Source organism: Ruditapes philippinarum, unplaced genomic scaffold (assembly GCF_026571515.1).
Source record: "Ruditapes philippinarum isolate M1 unplaced genomic scaffold, ASM2657151v2 ctg693_1_1_1_1, whole genome shotgun sequence".
In the NCBI taxonomy this organism is placed as follows: domain Eukaryota; kingdom Metazoa; phylum Mollusca; class Bivalvia; order Venerida; family Veneridae; genus Ruditapes; species Ruditapes philippinarum.
Genome location: NW_026865227.1, coordinates 527,343 through 553,876, shown reverse-complemented (window position 1 = coordinate 553,876; position 26,534 = coordinate 527,343). Strand labels below are relative to the sequence as shown.

General features: G+C 32.8%; 1 protein-coding gene across 1 annotated transcript in view; it reads right to left on the bottom strand.

The window, feature by feature from the left end:
* Positions 1–22,983, bottom strand: part of LOC132728276 (protein mono-ADP-ribosyltransferase PARP4-like) — a 57,641-nt gene extending 34,658 nt beyond the window's left edge. Inside the window, exons 1-22 of the mRNA XM_060713892.1 lie at positions 22,721–22,983; positions 20,003–20,175; positions 19,303–19,501; positions 18,501–18,661; positions 15,323–15,427; positions 13,998–14,165; positions 13,434–13,571; positions 12,228–12,404; positions 11,439–11,740; positions 10,223–10,321; positions 9,249–9,432; positions 8,292–8,475; positions 7,016–7,146; positions 5,751–5,877; positions 5,238–5,329; positions 4,526–4,690; positions 3,599–3,721; positions 3,146–3,280; positions 2,300–2,419; positions 1,674–1,814; positions 1,177–1,382; positions 536–806 (exon numbers count right to left, since the gene is read on the bottom strand). Coding sequence (XP_060569875.1) covers positions 536–806; positions 1,177–1,382; positions 1,674–1,814; positions 2,300–2,419; positions 3,146–3,280; positions 3,599–3,721; positions 4,526–4,690; positions 5,238–5,329; positions 5,751–5,877; positions 7,016–7,146; positions 8,292–8,475; positions 9,249–9,432; positions 10,223–10,321; positions 11,439–11,740; positions 12,228–12,404; positions 13,434–13,571; positions 13,998–14,165; positions 15,323–15,427; positions 18,501–18,661; positions 19,303–19,501; positions 20,003–20,131 — 3,357 coding nt within the window. The 5' untranslated portion in view covers positions 20,132–20,175; positions 22,721–22,983. The remainder of the gene's footprint in view (positions 1–535; positions 807–1,176; positions 1,383–1,673; positions 1,815–2,299; positions 2,420–3,145; positions 3,281–3,598; positions 3,722–4,525; positions 4,691–5,237; positions 5,330–5,750; positions 5,878–7,015; positions 7,147–8,291; positions 8,476–9,248; positions 9,433–10,222; positions 10,322–11,438; positions 11,741–12,227; positions 12,405–13,433; positions 13,572–13,997; positions 14,166–15,322; positions 15,428–18,500; positions 18,662–19,302; positions 19,502–20,002; positions 20,176–22,720) is intronic.
* Between the last annotated feature and the right edge of the window lie 3,551 nt (positions 22,984–26,534).

Genomic DNA, 26,534 nt, shown 5'->3' with positions numbered 1-26,534 from the left:
AAAATTTATGAAATCTGTATAAAAATGTTACCCTACCCCACCCATTTTTACCACGTGTCTGACCATTTTTCTACTAGGGAGCCTAATTAAAAAAATTCTTAAAATTTACCCAAATGAGTGCCTGTTTTCAAAGTTTCCCTAAATTTTTAAAAAGGTATATTGGTTGATCTTGTAAAATATGAAATACTTCTACCGTCTAGTTTTGATTATATTACCCTTTGAAAATATCAGGTACCATATTTATTACTAGATTTAGCATAATTTAGCCAATAAATACCTATATAAATTAAAAAATCAAAATTAAACACTTTTTTCTTTCCAAATGGGACATGAGAGATACATAAATAATGTTAAAAGAAAAAAAGAAAGAAAAAAAAAGTTGACCCTTCTGGGGATTGAACCCATGGCCATCATTTTCAATGTAGTTAACAGTAGTTCTAGCCTATTTGAATACTCTTCAAAGCGGAGGTAATGCATTAGGATGCTAATACCTTAAAATGAAAATGTAACTTTTATAAATATATGTAATTCTCACCTGAGTGCAGCTCTCTACAAATCCATATACAACTTGCCGACAACCACTAAATAGACAAGGGATATGATTGGGTGCTTGAGTTGGAGGTGTGGCTTTGTCATTGGTCTGCATCCAATCAACATGTACGTTAGTTAAACTTAGTTGGCATGCCTTTTCAAGTTGTGAGAGTAGTTTCCCTTTCCACTGAGACTTAGTATCAGGATTAAAATGTTGATACGTTCCACCACTTATAGATGAAATGCTCCGCAATAAATGATGATTTACTGTTGAGCTAAAAGAACATGAGACAATAAAAGTCACTTATAATTCTGTTCAAACTTTACAAGCAAGTGCAACATACATCTATAAATAGATGCCATAAAGCAGCATGCTGAGTCCACTAGTAATGGTGATATTTTTTTCAAAGGGGTAAACCACTATGGCTATATGAAAACTTAGGTTTATGCAATATCTGTTTCTTAAAAATTTACTTCTGAAGTAACACGCACATACCCAAAATTAAGATAATTAAGTATTCACCATAAGTGGGCTTCAATAGAGACAAATCAAAAATAACAAATAAAGGTTAATTATTATAATATGTGAAATGGTTTTACAAGTACTGACCTTGAAACAGCTAGAAAAAAACATCAAAAAAATACCTGACTCCAAGCGTAAAAATTCTGATTTGCTGAGAAGTTTTCTGAGCTGCCAATAGAATTGAAGATTCCTGAGTCACATGACCATCAGAGATGAGAAAGAGGTTCAGACAGCTTTGATCAGCAGACGACACTGTAGCAGACGACAATATCTGTGTGGCATGAAGAGGCTCTAACAATTCTGTGGAACCTAAATTTGCAGAAGCTTCCTGGAAATGAGATACAGTAATCAGCGTTATCTTTACATTGCACACAATTTTTAGCCAAGAAATATCTGTCAAAAATTACCAAATATTTAAAAACTATATGACATATTATATGCCCGACATTTTTCTATTTTTTAACTTCTATTTAATAGTAAAAGTTTGCTTCAATTTCAGAGTAAATAAGAGTAAGCACAGTATTGATCGCATTGTGTCAAATGTCTTTAGGACCACCTTCCAGAAATCATGACTACAATGTCATTACAAATATAAAATTCTGGCATCTTGCCAAATTACCTGGATGAACTGTTTTGCCAACTGAGAGGAGAAGTTGTTACATGATTGAGGAGATGGGAACAATTCTTTATATGTACTACCAAACATGACCAAGTTGAATTTACACTGCAATGGTAAATTGTCAACAGCTAACAGGGCCACCTGAAATAGATCAACAATTATTGCTTAATAGTTTTAGTTCATGATAAACACATATACAATGTATATTAGAAAAGACAATCTGAAAATTAAAACTGGCTGGACAGTCATTCATCATGAAATCATACTGAAAGCAAAATCATAAATTTTACATTAAGATCTCTTGTATATCCTACCTGTTAACCATTAACCTGCTCAATTTGCATAACGAATTTGCCCAGATTTGAATTTGAAACAGTCCAAGTAAATAAAAAAGACAAAATACAAAAATTGAGCTACCAACCATAAAGAGCCTGCTGGCTAACATGGTTCTATACTGATAACACTGGGTTATCACTTTTTGTTCAGGCAGGTTAAGATTTTTTGAAATATAACATAGGAAGAAAAATAAGTATTTTTCGTTGGTAAAATGTAGAATGTACAATTTCTTAATCTGTAAATATGTGTAAAAACAAAAGAAGATATAAAAGATTCAATAACGAGTTTACCTTTTTGGCCTGCTCCTCAGGTTGGCCTTTCATTGAATTAGACATATCTAACAGAATAATAATGTTAGCCTCAGTCAAAGACTGTGTCTCAAATTCAGGGTAGAATGTCAACATACATGCCTGTGATACAAACATGATAATGTAACAAACATGATAATGTAAATGTATATACAATACAATACAGTAATTAAACAGAGAAATACTGTACAAGGGCTCAGCTTCCTATAAGAAGCGTAGGCCGTGAAACAGAAAAACATACCATATATCTGACTGCCTGCAATTTCTAATAACAAATTCCCAATGACAAATTTTTGGTAATTAAATCTAAATGACATTTCCTGGTGTTTAAGTCCCAATAAAAAGACCTCTATGTATTTCTATTTTCAATCTGGAGCAAGTTGTGTAGAACCTATCGCTAGATACAGAGTAGAATTTTCACATAAAATGAGCCGTGTCATGACAAAATGAACATAATGGGGTTTGCGACCAGCATGGATCCAGACCAGCCTGCGCATCTGCACAGTCTGATCAGGATCCATGCTGTTCGCTATCAGTTTCTTTATTTGTTATAGGGTTTGTAAGCGGATGCACAGGCTGGTCTGGATCCATGCTGGTTGCAAACCCATTATGTTGGTTTTGTCATGACACGTCTCAAATAATCAACTATTCCATGCATAATGTAACCCCAGAAGTGACCACCACATAATTTGAACTTGAAGATTTTTACTCCTCTGCCAACATATCCTTGTTCTTTTCTTTTTGTAATGACAATGTTTGTTCTATCTTAAGGTAATTTTCTTGTCTACAAAGTTAAAATGGAAATAACACTAGACTAAAATGTCTTACCTGAGTATTTTCTGTAGGATGTTTCTCCACCCACATTCTAGGAACATGGACTTCAGCTAGATATATATACAACTGGAAACCATCATCAAATCTACTCCTTCTGGGAAGGGAGACAACTGCTTTTGTTGCCGTTTTCTGGAATTATAACGTCAGGAATCAGTAAGTTTTATTCGTTTCCCTGCTTCCATAACCTTTACCCTCCCGAATTTCGTAAATGGAATTGTCCAGCTTCTATTTCTAGAACTGTTCATTATCAATTTTAGAGATATCAAGATGAAAATTAAAGTCAGTCAGCCAACCGTAAAATGCCTCTTTCCGGCAAGTTATGGGTTAATGGGTTAAACAAACATTATATTTTACATTATTTGATGACTTTTCCTTAATCAAAAATAAGGACCAACTTTAATTGCAATTAAAGAATTCAAAATTTAAAAAGGAAGCTATCATAATTACCTTCCACTTGACCCTGTGGGAAGGTGAGAAAATTCTCCTAATGTCAAATGGCATCTCTATGGCAACCATTAGAGAAATGTCACATCTCTTGTTGTCAGACACTTTAACAGATTCAGTTGTTGCCTGTGAACATAGAGAAAAGTATAATTTCTATAGCAATTAATATTTCTGAAAAAAGAAGAATGCCATTCTTCATGTTCTTAGCATTATTAATGAAAAAAAAAATCACCGTAAATATGTAATATCAAATAATATGTAAACAAGAAACCATAACAATCTGGACAAAATCATTAGTCATATTTATGGGAATATTTCCAATACATGTATATACTGACTGATAAGTGAACTATGCAGACCATGATCAGACAGAACAGATGGCCATGCTAACTTTTGTTTGATTTTGTTTATCAGTAGAATCTGTTACCACCAGCAGGGTAGGCCTAAATTATTTTTACATATTTAATAAATGAAGGTAGATATTAATAATATTGATGTTATCTGTTACCCTATGATAATAATTGCTATGTCATTTTATGTTTCATATGAATCAGGCTATTATTCCCCTCAAGATGAAAATATTTTGCATCTTTGTTTGTTTGTTTTTCTGGTTTTTACTACCATTTTAACACATATTTTGGTCATCATATCTCAGCAGTCCTAGATAACTCACCAGTTATTACCATTTCTCCCCAATCAACTGTCTATTATTTCCACATGTCTTGCCAATAAAATGTGATTAATGACCATAAGACTCAATGTCTGAGATCAACTGTTGCGGACAAATTGCACCTTGCCCTAGGATCAAACTAGCAACCCCTGGAATTTTAATCCGATGCTCTCAATATTGGGCTAAGAGGGCAGACTGATGGAAATAAATCAGTCCTGAAATACTGATTTATTTCTATAGTAATCAAATGATTTAATTACCTGTGTCTTCTGTGACAGAGCTCCGTCTCGTAACCATGGAGCTACTGAAGCTGGAACAGTGAACGCAATTGCCTCCCCTTGGACCTGCAGCTCCGAGACGTATGTGATCTTGATGAGGACGTCACATTTAGGAGGTAAATTACCAACACTGACTGAGAATACATCCTGAAAAATTAAATGTTTCAATGAATTGATCATTCCACACTGAAAGAAATTAAAGTGGTGGCATGGCTGAGTGGTTAACACATCTGATAAGTAACTAACGATTGTTGGCTGTGTGGGTTCAAACTCCATCAGGGGCAAGCCATCGTTTCCAATCAAACTAAAACAAATTTTGTATTATTTTGCATAATCATCTGTAAAAGCAAATTCTTTTTACTTTGTTTTTTTTCTGCTTTTTATCCTGATTTTAACCCAATTTTGGTAATATTTTGGTGGTTAATCCATTTTCTGGCTTTCCTGGATTTCTAACCAGTAACTACCAATTTCTCTGCAAGTGACCGACCACTAATTACACATGATTTCTGAATTAATTGTGAGAGATAAATGATGAGTAGACTTATGTCTGAGATCAATTGTAATGGAAAAATTTCACCTTGCCCTAGGATTGAATAAGTAAACCTTGGATTACTTATCCAAGACTCTCCTCATTGAGTTAAGATGCAGATTTCTATTTTTAGAATGTAATATTAAAGACACTGATAATTCTTACAGGTGTTTCTTCTTCCATAAGGTATGCCCCATCACCCCTGGCAACAGCTTCTTTATATTCCTTCCTAGCTTTACTCTTCTCTTTTACTTCACCTACAAAATGTTAAATAGAAAAATCAATCAGTAAATCATTTTTACCATTTTTAATTTTTGGAATTCTATCATAGCAACTTAAGGTCTTGTCTGGTGAAAATACATACTTTAAACATAGTACATTTGTGTATTACCACACAAGCCGCCTGAAAGTGTTGATATAAAAGTTGATTACTTCAAATAACTTAACACATCAGCTGGCAACAATTATCATTATTAACAAAGCAATTATCATGTTATCATTATCATGTTTTCCTAGGTAAAGCTATATTTAAATTTAAATTTGTCTTATCCTTCATGTAAATTTAATTTAGAAAGTTAAGGAGTCTTAGCCATCATGGAAACTGCTTGATATGGTTAAATTTTTGGGATTTCATTTCTGAATTATTGTAATTCTTATCAACAAATATTTAATCTATACCTATTACATGTTTTCCATTAATGAAAGCCTCAAATCCACACACTGCTGCTGTATCATCTAATGGGAACACATACTTGGCCTCTATAGCTGTGCTACTATCATTTCTGTATGCTTGTAAAACCACAACCTATCAATATATAAAATATATACTATTATCTTACAGATAATCCTAAAATAACTGGATGGGAACCCTAGGACTTCTAACATGATGTTGACTGGGCAGATGAAATGATAATGCTGTGTCAATCTAAACATTATTCATTTTAATTTTTTTGCAAGTTAGTTTCTAGGGACTAACAAGTACTGTTATCAAATGAAGAAACATGGTTGTGGCCCCTGTATGGAATCAAACCTACTTTATTACAAACCATATAGCGTAACACCATGCTATATAGCTTCATTCCATGTCATATAGCTTTACCCCATGCCATATAGCTTTACCTCATGCCATATAGCTTTACCTCATGCCATATAGCTTTACACCATGCCATATAACTTTACACCATGCCATATAACTTTACACCATGCCATATAGCTTAACCCCATGCCATATAGCTTTACCTCATGCCATATAGCTTTACACCATGCCATATAGCTTAACCCCATGCCATATAACTTTACACCATGCCATATAGCTTTACCTCATGTCATATAGATTAACCCCATGCCATATAACATTACACTATGCCATATAGCTTTACACCATGCCATATAGCTTAACACTATGCCATACAGCTTAACCCCATGCCATATAACATTACACTATGCCATATAGCTTTACAATATGCCATATAGCTTAACCCCATGCCATATAACATTACACTATGCCATATAGCTTTACACCATGCCATATAGCTTAACCCCATGCCATATAACTTTACACCATGTCATATAGCTTTACACCATGCCATATAACATTACACTATGCCATATAACTTTACACCATGCCATATAGCTTAACACCATGCCATATAACTTTACACCATGCCATAATAATAGCTTAACCCCCTGCCATATTACTTTATCCCCATGCCATATTTCTTAATATCATGCCATATTTCTTTTTACCATGCCATGTAACCTTACATGAGTTTAGGGGGTTTATACTCATCAAATTATTTCTCAATGATTAATAAGGACCACACCTTTATTTTCATATCTTTGCATACTGAAAGACAAGAATGTATCTTGCATAATTTTTTTTTAATATATTCAGATAAAGATTTTTATAGATGACTTTAAAGGTAATATAATAGTATACAAACCTTTGCCACCATGTCCATCATTTTACCTCTGATATGTACACTTTTAAGAGGGATATGTTCCTTCTTGTTGCCTTGTAATCCTGCTTTAACCTTGGCAAGAGGATCTTGCACATCTTTAATATCTGAGATATCTAAAAGGGAAATAATCTATGTGTTTATAAAATTATACAATACAAATACATCTTTATGTGAAATCTTCTGAAATGTATGGGTAACAATCTCGTTTTACTTAAAATTTGGATAATCTAACTTTTGTATGATCAAAACAATCTGAGATTTTGTAAAAATGAAACAATCTACATAATCTGAATAATCTGAAATTATCTAAAATGAAGTTTGATTCCTTATGTGAATCTTATATATGAAAATTAGGTTTCTACTGTATTTCCTTCCATTCACACGTGAAATTTACAACAAAATAAGTTTGATATATTTATTTATATGATTGTTGTTAATTCTACTTAGCTACTAGACAATGGAAACGTTCATACTCCAACTAAATTCTCCATTTAAATTGGATATTTTATGCTTAACCCTTTACTTCATAGAGACGTGCTTTGACGGCTTTTCGCCCCCCCCCCCCCCCCACCCCTTTTGAGGCTTCAAACAGTGAAAAAATGCCCTTTTTAGGTCCCAAACATTGTTTTTCGTTTGAGAAGTGATCATTTTTTTGGCGCTACCCCTATTAAAAGGTACATTAAGGGGTTGACATAAGGAGGGTGTGTCCCCTTCTGTTTCGTGGGTTTGAAGAGGCCAACAGCCCCCCTCTTCGCCAAGGAAATTACGGACATGGGATAGACTAAAAATGACCTCAGGTCGATCATAAGGTAATGTGTAACCAACGCTGAAAAGCCTTTTACTCTATCTCAATCCATTTAGAAGTTGCAGCACTTTGAAATCAGTTTTGATTGAAAAAAACAATGCCAAATAGTGATTTTTGGCAATTTGAGCTGTCCCCCCATTGCCATGGTAACAGGAAATTTAAGATTGAGCATGTTGTTACAGAGGTTATGGTCCAGTCAACATTTGTGCCAAGTTTCATCAGAATTGAAGCATTTTTCTTAGTTTCATAGCAGTTTGAACTTGTAACAGGAGGCTTTTCAATGAAAACGTTCATTTTTCACAATATGCTCATGAGGTAAAGGGTTAAAACTTTTGTTCATGTACCATGATATTGTATATTCAATATGCTATATGAATATATGTTGCAAAGACTATGTAATTAATGTAAACGTCAATAAATTTTCTATCTATCTATGATAATGAATTCACATACCAATATCAGTATTTGATGACGTCTGAGGTTGAGTGTCCTGAGTTGTGACCTCTGAACCTTTCAGGACCTGTAAACCTCCATCTGTTATATCTGGGCATTCTGTAATATTGTCTCCCGGTAGAGAAAACTCAACCAGGTATTTCACACACTGTTGACTGGGGTTGTATATAACAAATTCATTATCCTGAAAAAAAAAAAAATAAATGGGCATGCCTGTAGATGGGTAAAATATATTGTTAAAAAAATTCAAACTTAAAAATTTTTATATCTTGTTAACAAGAGCCAGCACCTGATGGGGGCAACGCTAGACTTTTTACTTTTTAAAAAGCAGATTAATAACAATTAAAAGAAATCTTTAAAAAGAAAATTGATTAAAAAAAATTAAGTCTTTTCCTTTTTTAATTTCAATAGGTCTAGGCCAGTTACAGAAAACACAAAAAGAATTTCATTAATTTCACATAGACAGTCAAAGTCACTAAATGTAAACTAAAGTCAATTTAAGGTCAAGATCATATCTAAATTATTCAATATGTTTGTTTTGTTGCAAGTCTTGTTTTGACCAAGTATAAGTCAAATCCGTACATAAATAACAAAATTATGAAAATTTAACAAAAATTCAATAATTTGACCTTAATGGTCAAGGTCATTTAAAGGTCAAGGTCTTTCAACCTTTTTAGAAGGTCTTGTCCAAAATGTTGTTTTGTGAGAAGATAATTTATTATTAGTTACAGTCAATTATACATGTAGCAAAAATCAGTGAAAATTCAATAATTAATTCAACCTTCAAGGTCAAGGTCATAAAAGAGCCAAGGTCAATTTGAGTTAGATATACATGAAGGTCTAATCCTAAAGAATGTTGTGTTACAATATGAAGTCAATCCATTTAAATATAACAAAATTATACATTGACTATAAAAACATTTTATTTTATAGCCAATAACCTATCCTTATTATTACCTCAAATGAGCTAGGGTTGTCATTTGATGATTTCACACCTTGTACACAATCAAAACCTTCAGGGGCTGATGTAATCGTGAAGTCAGTCTGGTACATTTTACAACAGTGTCCTAGAGATACGTTACACAGCAACATAAACCTAGTACCAGTCTGAGAATTCACTGTAGAATACTGGGAGCTTTTCCTGAAATATGATTGAAATACACATGTATATAAGTCTTTGTATTTAAACACATGATAGATAATATATTTTTTGTATATGATTATCACATTGAAACATAATCAGAACTAAATATTCAACTGTGCAGCCCTTTCACTGCCTTAATTTGCTTGTTTTTTCAATTGGGTTTTACATCACACTAACACATCATAGGTCATATGGCGACATTCCAGCTTTACTGGTGGAGGAAGACCTGAGGTACCCTTCTGTGCATTATTTCAGGAACGAACAGGCACCTAAGTAGAACCACCAACGTTCTGTAAGCTAGCTGGATAGCTTCCTCACATGAAAGAATCCAAAGTCCCTGTCGGGATTCTAACCCACAGCGGTTAAGGGCAAGTGTTCACTGCCTTTAAAACTGGTACAACCAACTCATGTACAATATTGTGTATTTAGCTACAAGACATGTACAAACAACCCATTCACAAAACTGTGTATTTGCCTTTAACAGATACACCTGTCTGAGGGTTTTGATTGTTGTTGTTTTTGTATTTATGGGTATTTTTTATCATTTTCCTTTGGGGTTAAAAAAACACACTTTCTGTTAACTTTGGTCATCTTCAGCCATATAGGTAGAGATATAGTTTAGTTTGTTAACATAAAGTGAACAAAAAAGCACCAGATTCCATATTTTACAGTTAATTCAAGATTTAAAATGTACAAGGCAAATAACTAAAAATGATACAATTCCTCTCTGTCAACATTTGCAAAATGTGCTTGACGAAAATAGATATAAGACTTGCTGAAAACTTACCCAGGATTATCTGAGAAGTATATTCCAGCACCAAGGTTTCCAACATCTGTCCTGGCAACACCCATCTTGTCTGCAACCATATTAGGCATTAATAAACCCCTGTAAACAAACAATGATTTACTGAAAAAAACATATTCACTACTCTTTATGTACAGGTCAATTATACTATAACAAAGAGCCCTAAATATCTTTTTTTTATGACCCTACACAAACAGTTTATTATTGGTATTTTTGTTTGTTTTTCTGACTTTTCTGTTCATAAGGCCAATTTTATATATGTGTGGTCATTTTTCAACAAACACCCACCGAACAGGACTTTTCTGGATAGCTCACCAGAAGTCACCAATTTCTCTGAAAGTGACTGACCAATAATCATCCATGATTTCTGAATCAGCAGTGAGAGACAAATGACTGTTAGACTAAATTGTAACAGGGAAATTTTGTCTTCACTATCAATCTGGATTACTAATCAGATGCTCTCCCTATTGAGCTTTTTGATAATAGGTAATAGCGTGAAACATGAAATGATATTGCTATTCCATCTCCCTCCTCCGTCTGTTCTAGAATTTTTATATTCGCAACAACAGGTGATGCCCCATACTTCATCCCAGAGTTGTGATATTGTTTTCTGGTTTTCTGGATCATTTGTTCCAATACTTACAGTGTTGACGGGGTGTGAGTGATGTTGCACACTTGCCCCAAAGTTTGGAAATTTGCTAAATTTATTTCAAATGCAGTCTAAAGCTTGTTTCAATAAAAACTGCAACAATAAAGGCATTATTATTGAAATTAATGCATTATAATTAAAACATATACAGCTTAAGAGTGCATTTAATATACATTTAGCAAATGATTAAACTGAGAGGGAAATGTCGACCTTTACATTTCCATGGGGGGAGGGCAAAATTTTATTGATGCATTTTTTTACTGCAGGGAGTGGGTGGGTATCAAGTGTCCTGGAGGGCAAATGTCCGTATATCTGACAATAACTGAATCTTGTAATGAGAGTTATATATCAGAAAACTGATTATAACACTGACTGTCCCCAACTTGAGCATTATAATGGGATGCTAGCGTATATAAAATTTACTTCCATAATTTAAAAAATTCCAACTGTTTTCTTTCTTAATGGACATCGCACAAGACATAAATTAAAATGGTACTGAATCTAAAACACAAAATGATAAAATAAAACTGTCTCAAATATTCAGCAAACCTTGACAAAATTCCAAGTATGTTGTGACAAGGTGAAGCATGACTCAGCAGATTTATATTTCCTATGTCTGACATGAAGTTCACCTCTTCCACTGTCCGTCTAACTCGGAACAGACCATGTACCTTTCCTCCATCTTTAGCTAGCTTCTCTTCCAAGATCTTGTAAATTTCTGCTGAGTCATCATCAGCATCAGACTGGTTTACATATTTTATATGACAACCCATGGCTCTGTATTTAGCAATAACTGTAGTATCAGGGGACCAGTCTGTGGCTTCACTTACAGCAACAATATCTGATAAAAGCTGGTGAAAATAAAACAGAAATTACATACAGATTCTACAAAGTACATGTATTCTATTGACTAAATCATTTATAATCTAATTTTACATGAATAAACTTTTGTGTCACTTCAAAAACATCAAGCTGGAAGAAAGTCATCAATTTTGTCCCAAAATGACATACTTAACAGTAAGGCAATGAGGTTTTCCTTGACTACTAAATATTAATATTTCTGTACATACATAAAAAATAAATTTTATGATATATATGTGTAAATCAATGCCACTCTCAGTTTGTGAATTTCACAACCACACTATCATAGAAAACTTATTTAATCAAACTTAATCACCTTCTAAAGATGTTAAGCTTTTATAAGGGAGGAAATTACTTCAGGCCTAACCCTTTTTTGTACATTGCATAATATTACATATAAAAAGATATGGAATAAAATACTTTTTAACTTTCTAGAGACATGTGCACATATATGGCATAACAAGACTTAGCTTTTACCTGACACAGGTCTTGTTTACCAATGACTTCCCTTAGAGTCCAATCACTAGACTTCTTAAATTGTTCTTTATGAGGCAAAACCTCATAAAATTCTTCTATAAGCTTGTCCATATCATCATCATAGTTGCCTAGTAACTTATCCGTTAATTGAGACAGTATCACTTTCGCTTCAATTATCTACAAGAGGTAAATAACATTTAGAGTTAAAGTGACATTATGCCCATCAAAGTGTAAATGGTAAATGAACAGGTAAAATCAAAGTTACTTGACATTTTGCCATAACAGAGTTCAACCATATATTCATCTATACAAAAAAAAAAAAATTAATAATTCAGGTGACCAACTGAAATTAGAGTGCTTATAGTTCAGAATATATCAGTATCGTTCAATTCTTAAGAGGAGTGCGGCAGTCTTTTTATAAATTAGGCCATTTTTGTATTGCATCATAAAACATTTTTCACTACCCATCATTGGTCAATCAACATAATAGTAGTCATTCTTTTGAAATATATAACTTATATGAATTAATAAAACTTATATTAATTAACATGAAAGCCAGAAAAATGAGCATCATGATTCATACGGATACTCCTTAATTTTGAATAGTTATGATAAAAATTACATGTGCGTTATCCAGTTATAAATTTTCACATTATTGTTTCATGCAATATATTCACAAAAGTTTGATGACACTTTTAAGCTTTTTCTTTTAGAGAAAGATATCAAAATGTCCCTATACCCATTAAAAAAAACCCAGCACCTTCAATATATCAGGATAGATAATTTTTTATCAAATGAACTTAAAGTTCTCAGCTTCTACTTCAAAATGTATGCAATTATAGTTCTTCATTCCAACCTGTCTTTACGACCACCTTAATAATGCCACACACTGTCTTCAAAGACCCCTCTCTGGTCTTCCCAAGAGGTTTCACCCATATTAAGTTACCCATCCCCCCCACTCCTGTGTTTTTGGAACAGGGACCCTGTAAATATTATCTAGATATATTGTTAAACCTCTATGTATGTCACCAATCTAATACACACCTGTACAAATTTGAACACTCAGATCGAAATTTCAACTCATCTCTCTGCTTGTATTTATGTGAACCTTAACTATGAGACCATTTGTCTTAAACACACCACTTTCACATTCTTCTCTCATTGGTCTCTTAAGACATTTGACTGTATCTTAACCTAAAATTTTACCTGCTTTTCCTGTATATACTTCATAGGAGTTTCCAACATGGTATCAACCTCTGTCAGGGCCTCATTCCAGACTAGTGAAGTCAGTGCTGCCACCTGAGGGGAAATTTCTTCATTCAAGAGAGATAACTTTCCAATTTTCTATGAAGAACAATAAAAATAAAACCATATAAGTTAACTCATTTCAACAAAAGACTTAAAAATTTAAAAGCTTAAATATTCTCATGTTTTTCTTCAAAGATTACTCCGTAAATTTATAAAGTTGGACTTTAAAATAGCACATTTATAAAATTTTAGAATAAATTTATTGCTATTTTACAAGACTTGGGCAATAGTTGATCCAAATCCTAAAATTTATCCTTATTTCGATCCGATTATTTTTGTACTTGTTTTGTTAGTCATCAATATTATCCCTAAAAAAGGTTGTTTCTTTGCAAATCAGCATTTATTTTACATTACAGTTACATGATGTATATACCATTTAATTTTAGCAAAATATAATAAATTCTAGTTTTTATAAAGCAATGAAAATAAAATCAGAAATAAAAATCTTTGTTATTGTCATACCATCCTTAAAGAAGCAGATCCAAAGTCTTGCACATCTACTGATCCTGGTTTACAAGGTACCATACACACAGGTTTGTTGGTATATTGTCTATACAACTGCTCATAACCACTCAGTACCTCAGACACTGTCTGAAAGTACCAGACTAAGGCCTCGTCTATTTTCACCACCTGAAAATACATTTACATTGTATCAGTACAGTAAGAGATTTGTCAAAGTAAATCTCTTTACACCAATGAAAACATGACACATGGAAACAATTCATTTATAATATGCAATTTTGACAAAAATACAGTTAAAATGGTCATTAACTCCAAAAAAATATTGCTTTTAGAATTATGCTCTTTGTGTTATTACTTCCCCTTGTCATGATATTCCAAGATTATAAAATGTTTGAATAATGGGCTACTTTCAAGTGTTTGCACAATAACAACAAAGATAATAACGCAGCAATCATAATAGCACGACCATTTCTATAAAACAGACAAGCTAAAAAAACGTCGGGTAAACTAAGGCAGCAGCTTGCTCCTTAAAAAATGCAGGAGGACCTACAAAGTCTTATGCAACTAGTTTACCTTGAAAGTCTCCATATAATCTTTATGGTGTCTTAACTTTCACTAAAATACTCTTTAAAAAAAAGATGGTAGCTACTTGTGAATAAACAGGTTACTACTGCAGTACAATAATTCATTGACTATCACAAAACTGCCACTAAACCCAAGCAAAATCTAGAAAATAAGGCTAAGAATTCCTGGAAAGCTAACTTTCTTTTATTTTGTTTACCCATTAATAGCCAAACCTTTTATTGGAAACTAGGCACATGTCTTAGATCAATCCAGATAACTGCTTTCTGGATGTCATAACCAGTAATGGCACCAATGTGTGTTGTGGGAGTCAAGAGACAATCTTGCCTCTAGATAAAAAATTTAATGCTCTACCCCTTCATCACTACATATCAACAGCTGTGATTGAAAATACAGTACAATCTATGCAGAAAGGCCCTATATAGAGCAATCACCTCCTTACATTATTTCCATGAAGTAAATCTTCCGAGTTTATCTAACCTCTGTTAACAGCAAAACCTCTAAGCAGGGAACCAAATTCTTTGTATTCTTAATTTAACCATATTTTATTGCCTATATACATGCAAATATACACCAAAATAGAACAATAAAACAAAAGAAAATGGGTTGGGCAGGAAGTTCTAGCAACATTTCAATAAGCCCTTCCCAGAAATCTTTGCCTTCTAATGGTGCGTCTCTACAGAGGTTGTACTTTAGTATCTAATGCAAAAACAACAAATATTTCAAACTAAATAGACTGGTACCTTATTATTGTCAACTTGAGCATTCTGTGCATATAACCTGTATCTGAACTTGCAGTCCAGTCTGGTGGCAACATGTACCTCCAATGCTTCCATTTTCTTTGTCTCCTGTGAATACAACATAAGGTAAATGACAGTCAAAAACAAAATTCATTTTCAGTTGAATACTTTTTTATAGGAATTGATTTTTTTTTTAACTTTTAAATACATCAGTAAAAAAAGAAATGTCCATGGACAGTGCTCTACTTTACTGAGTGCTGGAAAGTTAAATATATTTGTAAAGGCAACATAGAAAAAAGGGTATAACATTGCAACAAGATAATTTTAGGATTATCTGCCCTTTTGAATCGGTGTCTTTTTATGGCAATAAACATGTACAATGTATACCAAGTTTAAAGTGAATAGCTTTTATAGTTTCTGAGAAAATAGACCTTAATAAAACAGTCAGACAATGCTGACGCCAATGCCAAAGAGAGGGTTATGACAAATAGCTTCACATTTTTCCCCCCGAAAAGTGGAAATGACAACAGATACCAGAGTCTTATAAAACCATCTTTGAAATATTCTAAAATAAGTCTATGCAGTAGGACTAACAAAACAAGAGGGCCATGACGGCCCTGAGGTTGCTCACCTGTATATCGGCCCCCGGAGCCGGGCCAGTTTAAATCTCAAGGCTTTTATTTGAACAAACTTGGAAGACACCCATTAGAAGATGTTTCATGATGTTAAGTTTTTACTACACACATAAAATGAAAAACATTGCCCCCCACCCCACCCAGTTTAAACCCCAGGGCTTTTATTTGAACAAACTTGGTAGACACCCATAAGAAGATGTTTCATGCTAAACATCTAAGCTCTAGCTCATTGGGTTTTTTAAAAGAAGATTTTTTAAGATTTTACTATACACATATAGTAAAAAACAATGACCAGACCTGGGGATGATTACATTGATCAGTAATTGATTGAATTACAATTACTTTCAGATTTTATTGTAATTGATTAAGATTGATTACTCACACTTGCCTCTGTAATCAATTGAATTACAATTATTTTAAGAGAGTAATTGATTGATAATTGATTACATTCAATGTAAAGTAGAATCCCTACTTAAAACCACCCCTGAATGTAGACCACCCCTTAATAAGACTATTTTACAAGGTTCTTCATGTCAATATACCTTAATAAGACTTTTTTACAAGGTTCTTCATGTCAATATACCTTAATAAGACTTTTTTACAAGGTTCTTCATGTCAATATACCTTAATAAGACTTTTTTACAAGGTTCTTCATGTCAATGGTGACATGATCCAGAATTAAGAACAACCACTCATCCACTTTTAAGACCACCTGATCCAGTCCAAATTTGTTGCTTTATTCTTACTTTGACCCAACTATTGAGACCACTGATATTAAAGTCAACACCCATCTAGATCTTGAATTTGTTGTTATGATCTGCTTGAATGCTTTGAATGACACTTAATTTCACAAGGTGTGAAAAACTGTTATTATTGGGACATCATTGTATGAAATAAGGTGAGAAAGTAAATTTTAAAGTGGTTTAATATTGCAAATTTATTTTGTGAAGAATTAATTTTTATTTGAAAGGTGATTTATGTACTTCATATTATAATTGATATTGGAATATGACCAAAGAGAATTTATGTTAAATTTCTTCAGAAAAATGTTTTCCTTTCATCCGATATCAAAGCGTACTTTTATAGTGTCTTTATACTGTTTTTAGCATAAGACACATGTTTTTTTTGTTGTTTTTTTCATACAAAACAGACCATGATCATTTTAAAGTATGTAAATGTAAGCAATGATAAGAATAGTCACAATAATCACCACCCCACAATTAAGACCACTTTGGTTCAGCCAATATGATGGTTTTAATTATATAAATGTAAAACAAAAGTTAAATGTATCATGTAAAATAAAGGCATACTTTGAATTAAAATAGTTTCCTGTTAAATCTGAAAGTAATCAATGTCAATCAACTTGTAATCATAATTACTGACAGAATTTTAGCTGTAATTGATTAATTACAATTAAATCAATCAATTTTGGGCAAGGTAATCAATTACTCGATGATTACAGTGTAATCATGTAATCAATTAAAAATTCCATGATTACAATTAATGATTACCCCAGGTCTGACAATGACACCCCTGGGGCGGGGCCAGTTTTGACCCAAGGGCTTTTATTTGAACAAACTTTGTAGAAACTTACTAGAAGATGTTTCATGCTTAATATCTAAAGTCTAGCTAATTGGGTTTTTTCAAAGAAGATTTTTTTAAGTTTTTGCTATACACATATAAGGAAATCAGTCACCCCCGGGGCGGGGCCAATTTTGACACCACGGCTTTTATTTGAACAAACTTGGTAGACACCCATTAGAACATGTTTCATGCTAAATATCTTAGCTCTAGCTCTTTGAGTTCTTTAAAAGAGAGATTTTTTAAGTTTTTACTATATGCATGTAGGGAAAATCAATGACCCCCTAGGGCGGGGCCAATTTTGACCCCAGGGCTTTTATTTGAACAAAGTTGGTAGACAATTATTAGAAGATGTTTCATGCTAAATATCTTAGCTCTAGCTCTTTGGGTTCTTTAAAAGAAGAATTTTTAAGTTTTTACTATATGCATATAGGGAAAATCAATGACCCCTGGGGCAGGGCCAATTTTGACCTCAGGGCTTTAATTTGAACAAACTTGGTAGACACTCACTAGAAAATGTTTCATGCCAAATATCTAAGCTCTAGCTCTTTGGGTTTTTTAAAAGAAGATATTTTAAGTTTTTTCTTTCGGTTGCCATGGCAACCAGAGTTCTGCATGGAATTAAATTCTTTGAACAATTTTTAAAGGTGACCACCAAAGGAACATTCCTGTGAAGTTTGGATGAAATTGGCTTAGTGGTTTATGAAGAGATGTCATTTAAAGTAAAAGTTTACGGGCGGACGCCGGACGGACGCTGGGCGGACGCCGGACGAAAAGCGATCACAAAAGCTCACCCCGTCACTTTGTGACAGGTGAGCTAAAAATTTGCTGTTACAGAAACATAAGGCTTTTTAAAATTTTCAACTTATCTCAAGATTATGGAGACATTATTTGTTTGTTACTATCTAATTTATTTTCTAAATCTTTAACAACTACTGTAAGCTTATGTTACATAACAAACATACCTTATTTATTAGCAGTGCCCATTTTGGTAACTGGAATGTGTCCTCATCAAACTCGGGAGCATTTACATCACCGTATAAGAAGCTAGGATAACTGGACAAGTTTACTGTGACTACCTTCTTCTTAACACGCCTTGTACCTCTACCTACTTCATTATGTGTTGCTATGTAAAACAAAAAACAAAAATTTTCAATGCCAGCTCATCCAATATGTTTTTGAAGCTGTGTACATGTCTAAATATATTCTCATATTGTACAGTTCAATGTTAATGGCACATTGTGCCTCAGAAACGGATCATTCACTGCAAAAATGAGTTTTATAGTGTTCAAATAACTTCGGGCATGGGAGCATGGGGGATGAATAATTAAAATTTTATGCTTACTTGTTCATTTTGTATTTGAATCCTTACTTTTAGTTACTGTTTAGTTGTAATACACAGACTCATTTGACAAAATCTAGTAACTCTATGTCTGCTTTTACGGAGTAAAATTTTGTACACAAATGACAAATTATTGAAATTTTTTGCCTGGTATCCGGAATACCTATTTTCCGGCTTTATAAAGATTTTCATTCTATGTAAAAAGAAGGACAAACCAGTAAAGCTTGAAAGTCGCCGTATGACTTTTACATTGTTGGTGTGACTTAAAATTCTACTTAGGTCACAATTATGTTTCTTTTAAACTCAAATAATAAAATCAAATCTTCAGCTTTCTCAAAACTCAATCTTAAGTAGATATGTCTAAACAAAAAATAATAAAAGAGTTGTCTTCATTCCTTAATTGATGTATCTTAAATAATTCTTACTCTGAATTTTTCCTTTCCCAAACTCCTGATTATTGTTGATGTCCGCTAACCTGTATTTGCCAGTATCAAGGAGTCTATTTTTAGAAACACATTGTTGTACATATTTTGGGCTCACCACAGGAATATTATGCCTGTTACACTGCCGTAACTTGTATGAAATACTTGTGCCTTTCTTGTTGAAAACAACAAAAAATGAAGCCTTAAAAATGAAGCAAAAATAATTGATATAATACATGCAAACGTAACAAATATTCTGAAATCTTGTAAATTGTTTAAAACCATTGATAGAGCCTTCTCTGCCCTTTTATTTGAATAACAGTTGATTTAATCACAAACATATTGACATGTGCTTTTTGTTTACAAAATTTTGCAGTGAAATTCTTTTTGTATCCTCTATAAATCAGTTGATTAAATAAGACTAATCTATGCATTGAAACAAAAGAAATCAATTTGTTAGGAAATTCATACCTTCCAAATAAAAATCTACATCTGATATCCCACAATTTCAATAACCGAGTCAATTTCTTTATCTAGTAAACTTAACAGTTCTTTAGATTTTCCCCACAACTGATTCAGGATCAGAAATGGAACACTTCAATATTTAGTTAGTTAAATTTTTTCAATTTTCTTATGATAACCATGCTAAATAAGGTAGTAAATTGTTGCAAAAAAAGAAAGAAAATAAGTTAAATTTTGATACCTTCTTGGTGAGAATGTATGATATAACCCCTCCATTATCTGTTATTGTCTTTCTCCATGTACATTTTTCCTTGTATGATGTACATGCCTCAAACTCTAATACAACTGTACAGTTAGTGAACACTTTCATCCTAGCACTTTGTCTGTCATCACTTGCTAAAAATTTCCACACATCTGATTGAAAAAAAGAGAGATCCATTGACAAACATTTTTATTTAGGAGTTAAAGTTGATGTTATTAAATGTCAACATAATTAAATTTTACAAATGAAGAGAAGAATTAAAGTCACAGTGCTGTAACTTACTAAAGTTGCCTAACTTACTAAAGTTGCTTCTTTTACTAAAGTGGCATATCTTACTAAAGTGTCATAACTTGCTAATGTGGCATAGGCATAACTTACTAAAGTGGCGTGCATAACCAACTTAAATGCGCTAGTGACTACTGTTACCGTATTAAAGTCATGTTAAAATAGAATAAATAGCTGACATTTTATTTATTCTTACTGCTGTATATGTATAAACAGTTATTTATGTTGTACTAAAACAGTGTTATATGTAAGTCCAAAAGTATATAATTTAAAGATCCTGTTGTATGTTGTAATTAAGGTTGTAAGCACACTTAAGTGAAATGTATGTATCTAATTATGATTCAAAAACAATTTTCAAATATCGAAGAAATTGAATATTTAAAATATGCACTGCAAATTTTTGTCCACATTACAATTATGTAATCATTGAAATATACAATGTATGCATTCATTACTTTTAAGACTTTATAGAAAATAAATTTCTAATTACCTCCCTTTATGAGCATGAAATGTAAATTTGATAATATATATCCAGTGTCTATTCTTCCAGGGGGAATGGGGGGATTCTTTCATATTTTTGAGAATCTTTGTGAAATGAAATGTTTGTGTCCATAGTAAATGACCTAATTAAGTGAAATAAAAGAAAACTGATTTAAATGTCCTTTCTTTTATTTTAATGGTTTTAACCTGATGTTTTAAATATATATATATTTTCTAAAACATGATTCAAACTCCCCACATAGATAGATTTGCTGTTAATTGGACGCTGACATAAGTGGGTAGTTGCTTGTTGTGTTATATCAATCATTTCCAAAATAATTTCAAAACATGTATTATCACAGCTGAGAGATAGAAAGATTCATTGCTCACTGCCCTTAAAAAAGCCCAACTTAATGCAAATGTCTAGCTTACAAAAAATTAAGACATTGAGATATATTACAAACATCTACAGTTGTTAAAGATTTACAAGTTAACCCTATACCGTAAAATTCCTATTAAAAGCCCCCGGGGCTAAACATTTTCCAAAAGGGGGGCTATTATTACAACTCAGTTTTTCCTAAATCCAAAAATCATTGTAAATACATTCAGTGTTAGCAAGTATTGGTAATAACATCAAAAAGTGTTAAGATTTTTAAGTTCATACTATAAAATAAAATGGATTGTGAATGATTTGAATGAAATTATGGATTTACTCATGAGTTCAGCACTGATGAGTAGATTGTTTTTCTTAACAAAAGGCCTGGGGGGCCTTTATTAGGGGAGGGGCATTTATTAGGAATTTTACGGTATCTGCTTCCACAAGTTTGTTACCCAATACATTTGCTAGGCTTTTAAAGCAAAATTTCATCAGTTACAATGTCAATGATTATGATGTTTAATAATATTAATAAGTCTAGTTACTGTAGCATCTGGCATTTATTTTGTTTGTTTGTTTTGTTTATCTGTAGGCCTACTATCAAAACATGTACTATTACAGAAAGATTCATTTCTACATGACAAGCAACTACCCGCTAGTAAATTATACAAATCAAGATTTAGTTTCTTTAACATCTTTATTTGATCATTGATCTCATCAAATGTTAAATATTGTGATTTACATGTCATTTAACGAATTACAGTCACCCCGACCCCAAGTTAACCCGGCCCCAAGTCAACCCGGCCTCAAAATTGGTCAACCCGGCCCCAAAATTGGTCAATCCGGCCCAACAGTATTTCTATTTGGTCAATGCGGCCCCAAAACTAGTCAATGCGGCCCCAAAATCGGTCATTCAGGCCCCAAAATATATATTTTCAAAGAAAATTATTCAAGTCATCTTGTTGTATGATGGAATAAAAATGATTTATTATTAATTGTACCAAATTTAACGATTATTTGCATGTTATTTCACTGTAATCCAGACAAAAAAAACTTTATAAAATATAAGTCATATAATGATATTTGATATCTTCTGTTCTTCACGGATATGATTTTATATATAAAAAAAACAAAAACAAATATAACTTATAACTTTTTATTTATAAACCAAATTTAACGATATATTGCATATAAAATCATTTTATTATTAATCAAGAAAAGTTAATAAAAAATAATCAATTTATAAAATATAAGTCATATTCGGTATCTTCTGTTCGCTACGGATATGACTTTTATAGAACATAATTCGAATATAACTTATAACTTTTTTATTTATGGACAAAATTTAACGATATTTTGCATGTAAAATCATTTTATTATTATAAAACATCGTATCAAGAAAAATAATAAAAAATAAATACTTTGTAAAATATAAGTGTTTATATTATGATTGGAAATAAAATCTTATTTATTCTGTTCTGTCACAAAGATAAAACTGGTATAATATGCAGCAGTGTTATAAATTAGTTCATGTAAAACTGTGTATAAGAACCTACTTAGTATCTGTTAGCTGATCGGAAAGTGGCAGTACGGGGATATGTTTGTTTATCAGTGTTGATGTCAATTTCTATTCTCAGTTTTGTCATTTTTGACCATCGCTACGAACTTACTCCTGATTTGTCATCTCCTCCCAGAACAATGGTATACATTGATGCTTCTTTGAAATGTTTGTATGACAAAGTATACAATCTTAATAATTGTTCTAAATGAAACTGTTCCTCATAACGATTTCACAACATTGAGCTTTGCAAATGGTGATCATTTGTAACGGGGAACAACTCTTCTTCCCTTTTTGTTATAAACGAACAAAACAGATATCGTCATCATCTTCAAAAGTCGCCTCGATATAATCAGTTCGTATCGATTTACATATACAATATAATGTTATGTAGTGTATCTGCTATGGTGTATCGTGTACTGCGATATCACAGACACTCGGTTTCAGACGCTGACCCAATCTTGCTGTTACAGTTATACCAGTAATTATTATTTCAACCAGAAATCGTCTAGATTTTACCATTTGGACAGCCACGTACATCCTTCAACAAGTACGAGAGAACCTATTTCTAGGAGTTACCATATCAGACGACCAGAAATGAAGTATCCATATTAGCAAGATTACCAAGAAGGCAAACTCAACCCTAGGATTTCTAAGAAGGAACCTGAAACGCGCGCTGCCCTGAATCTTGTTGCAATACAGCATTCCTGTCTCTGTTACGCTCTACCCTGGAATAAAGTTCGGTCGTCTGGGATTCATATATCTCCAGAGAGACTTTGACTAGCTTGAAAAGGGCCAAAAACAGTCCGCTAGGTTTATTACAGGCGACTATACCACCAGGTCCCCAGGGTGCATTCCACAAATGCTTCGACCACTCCAGGAAGGAAGGAAAGCAAACAGACTGACGATGTTTTATATGGTGGTTGGGACCAGTCCTGCCTTACCAAGACTACCTGACGCCTGTCCGAGTAAACAGACGCAGAGTGAAGACTAAGACTATTGAGAATTGTGCCACAGAAAACATCTAAAAAAACAGGTGATAAATCATTGTAAATGCTTAAATTTAAAACTGTGCAGTGTAAAACTATATGTTATAATCATTTTTTCCCACGAACAGTTGTCGATTGAAATAAATTGAGCGATAGTGTTGCGCAAGCTTAGACAGTAGACGGCTTCAAATCAGCCGTATTACATTTGGACTAACTCCTCCCTCCCGTTGCATATATATATATGCAGCTTACCTTCCAGATCCAGTGACCAGTTTATAAATATATCCTATAAGATCTCACACCCAGCCTATTCTCAAACCTTTCATTCATGAGCAGTTTATTTTTTTATTTGAAGTGCCTATGATGTCATCAATTTGTGCGCATAAAAGTTTAGTTTCTGACAGACATGTCTGCTGCTGTAAAATGAAAAACAATGCATAGGAAAGGATATTTACATATGTTATTACTTAATGTAATTTCATACAAATTGCTATTACCTTTGAAATCTTAAAGCAGGTATCTGTATCCTGTAGGGTACTTCATTGTTATGTGAATGTCATATGACAATCACTTCATTAAACTAAACAATTTGAGATTCTTGATTTTTAAGATCCGTACCGCTCAAGCCGGTGCTAGGGCCGGGGCGTGAGGGATGTTGCACTTATTCATTATCACTCATATTTAAAATTGTTTGTATTATTATATGCCGACGACACTGTCATTATAAGTGAAAACGAATCTGTTTTTCAAAATTTACTTAATGATTTTAATCTGTACTGTTTAGAATGGAAAATGACCGTGAATATTTCTAAAACTAAGATTATTGTGTTTGGAACTAATAAACCAGAAAACTTTAAATTTCATTTAGGAGGTTTAAATATTGAAATAGTTAAAGATTATAAGTATTTAGGTATTCTCTTTTCTTCATCGGGTAGTTTTCTAAATGCCCGTAAACTGATTGCAAGTCAGGCAAATAAAGCAATGCACCTTCTGTATACGCGAATCTTCAATTTGGATTTGCCACTTGATATTCAATTAAAACTATTCGATCAAACGATTCTTCCAATATTGACATATAATTGCGAGGTCTGGGGTCACGAAAATCTAGACATGATTGAAAGAATACATACCGATTTCCTTAGAAAAATTACTAAAAGTAAAAAGAGCACCCCACATGTTATATGGTGAACTTGGACGATATCCACTTGAAATTGTAATCAAATCGAGAATGATTCATTTTTGGAGTAAACTATTATCAAGTAATACAACGAAAATATCTCACATCTGTTATAATCATATGCTGAACTCTACTGTTAACTACAAGTGGTTAAACCACATAAAAAACATATTAAACCAAACGGGCCATACATATATATTTGGACATATCAAAACTCGCTCTTATTAACCAATACTTATAAGCATGTAAAAAGGGTATTAATTGATCAATTCGTACAAAAATGGCACAGTCAGCTTGAAAATTCATCTAAAGGTATAAACTATAGGCTATTTAAAAATGATATATCATTTGAAGCATATCTAAATATACTACCAAATAATCTAAGGTTCACTCTTTTCCATTTTAGAACAGGAAATCATAAATTACCTGTTGAAATAGGAAAGTGGCGCAACTCACATCTTCCATATGAAGCGCGTAAATGCAATCTTTGTATGTTAAATGAAGTCGGTGATGAATTTCACTATATGTTAGTGTGTCCTTTTTTCTGTTTTCAAAGAAAGCGATACATCCCAACTTACTTTTTCAGTAGACCAAACGTGTTGAAATTTAAGGAATTATTATCAACAGAAAATTTTGATCTTCTTAAAAATATTGTATTTTTAGCACGTTCTATTATTGAACACTTTAAGTCTAATAGCTAGAACAAGACAGGCCTAACGATTTTCTAAGTTAAATCCAAATGAATTCAAGTTCTTCCTCATTTTCATATATTGCTCCCTGACTATCTTAGTAACGAACGATTTAATATTTGAGCCGTGTCATGACAAAACCAACATAATGGGTTTGCGACCAGCATTGATCCAGACCAGCCTGCGCATCCGCGCAGTCTGATCAGGATCCATTCTGTTCGATATCAGTTTCTCTACTTGTTATAGAGTTTGTCAGCGAACAGAATGGATCCTGATCAGACTGCGTGGATGCGCAGGCTTGTCTGGATTCATGCTGGTCACAAACCCATTATGTTGGTTTTGTCGTGACACGGCTCATTTATAGCCTTTCTTAGCGGTTGTAAATATTTGCAATATCGTAGTATTGTCTATGTACGTGAAAAGCGTGCACCTGTAGTGACGTACTAGTATTTTCTCACGCCACCTGATATTCCTTTGCATTAGTTTTCATTAGTATGTATGATAATTTGATAAATAACTATACAATTTATAGAAGAAATAATAACAAAATGTGTTAATTTTTTTTTCTTTTTTTTTTCTTTTTTTAGTATCATAATGCTCTACTACTCTTTTGTTACACCTTTTCTAGAAGTAAACATATATATTGTATTTCATACATGTATGTACTTGTACTTACTATTTATCAGTTAATCATAAATGTATATTTGGAAACATAAACAACATTTCAGCAGTTTTGACAATATAATTACTGTCCCCATGTGATGAAAAAAGTTTAAAGTAGAATTTGTATTATGTATCATGTTACCCACTCTTTATGATAATCAGTCATATTGTTACTATTGTGACGTGGCTTCTAATAAAAGTGATTGTTGTTGTTGTTCATACAAATTGCTATTACCTTTGAAATCTTAAAGCAGGTATCTGTATCCTGTAGGGTACTTCATTGTTATGTGAATG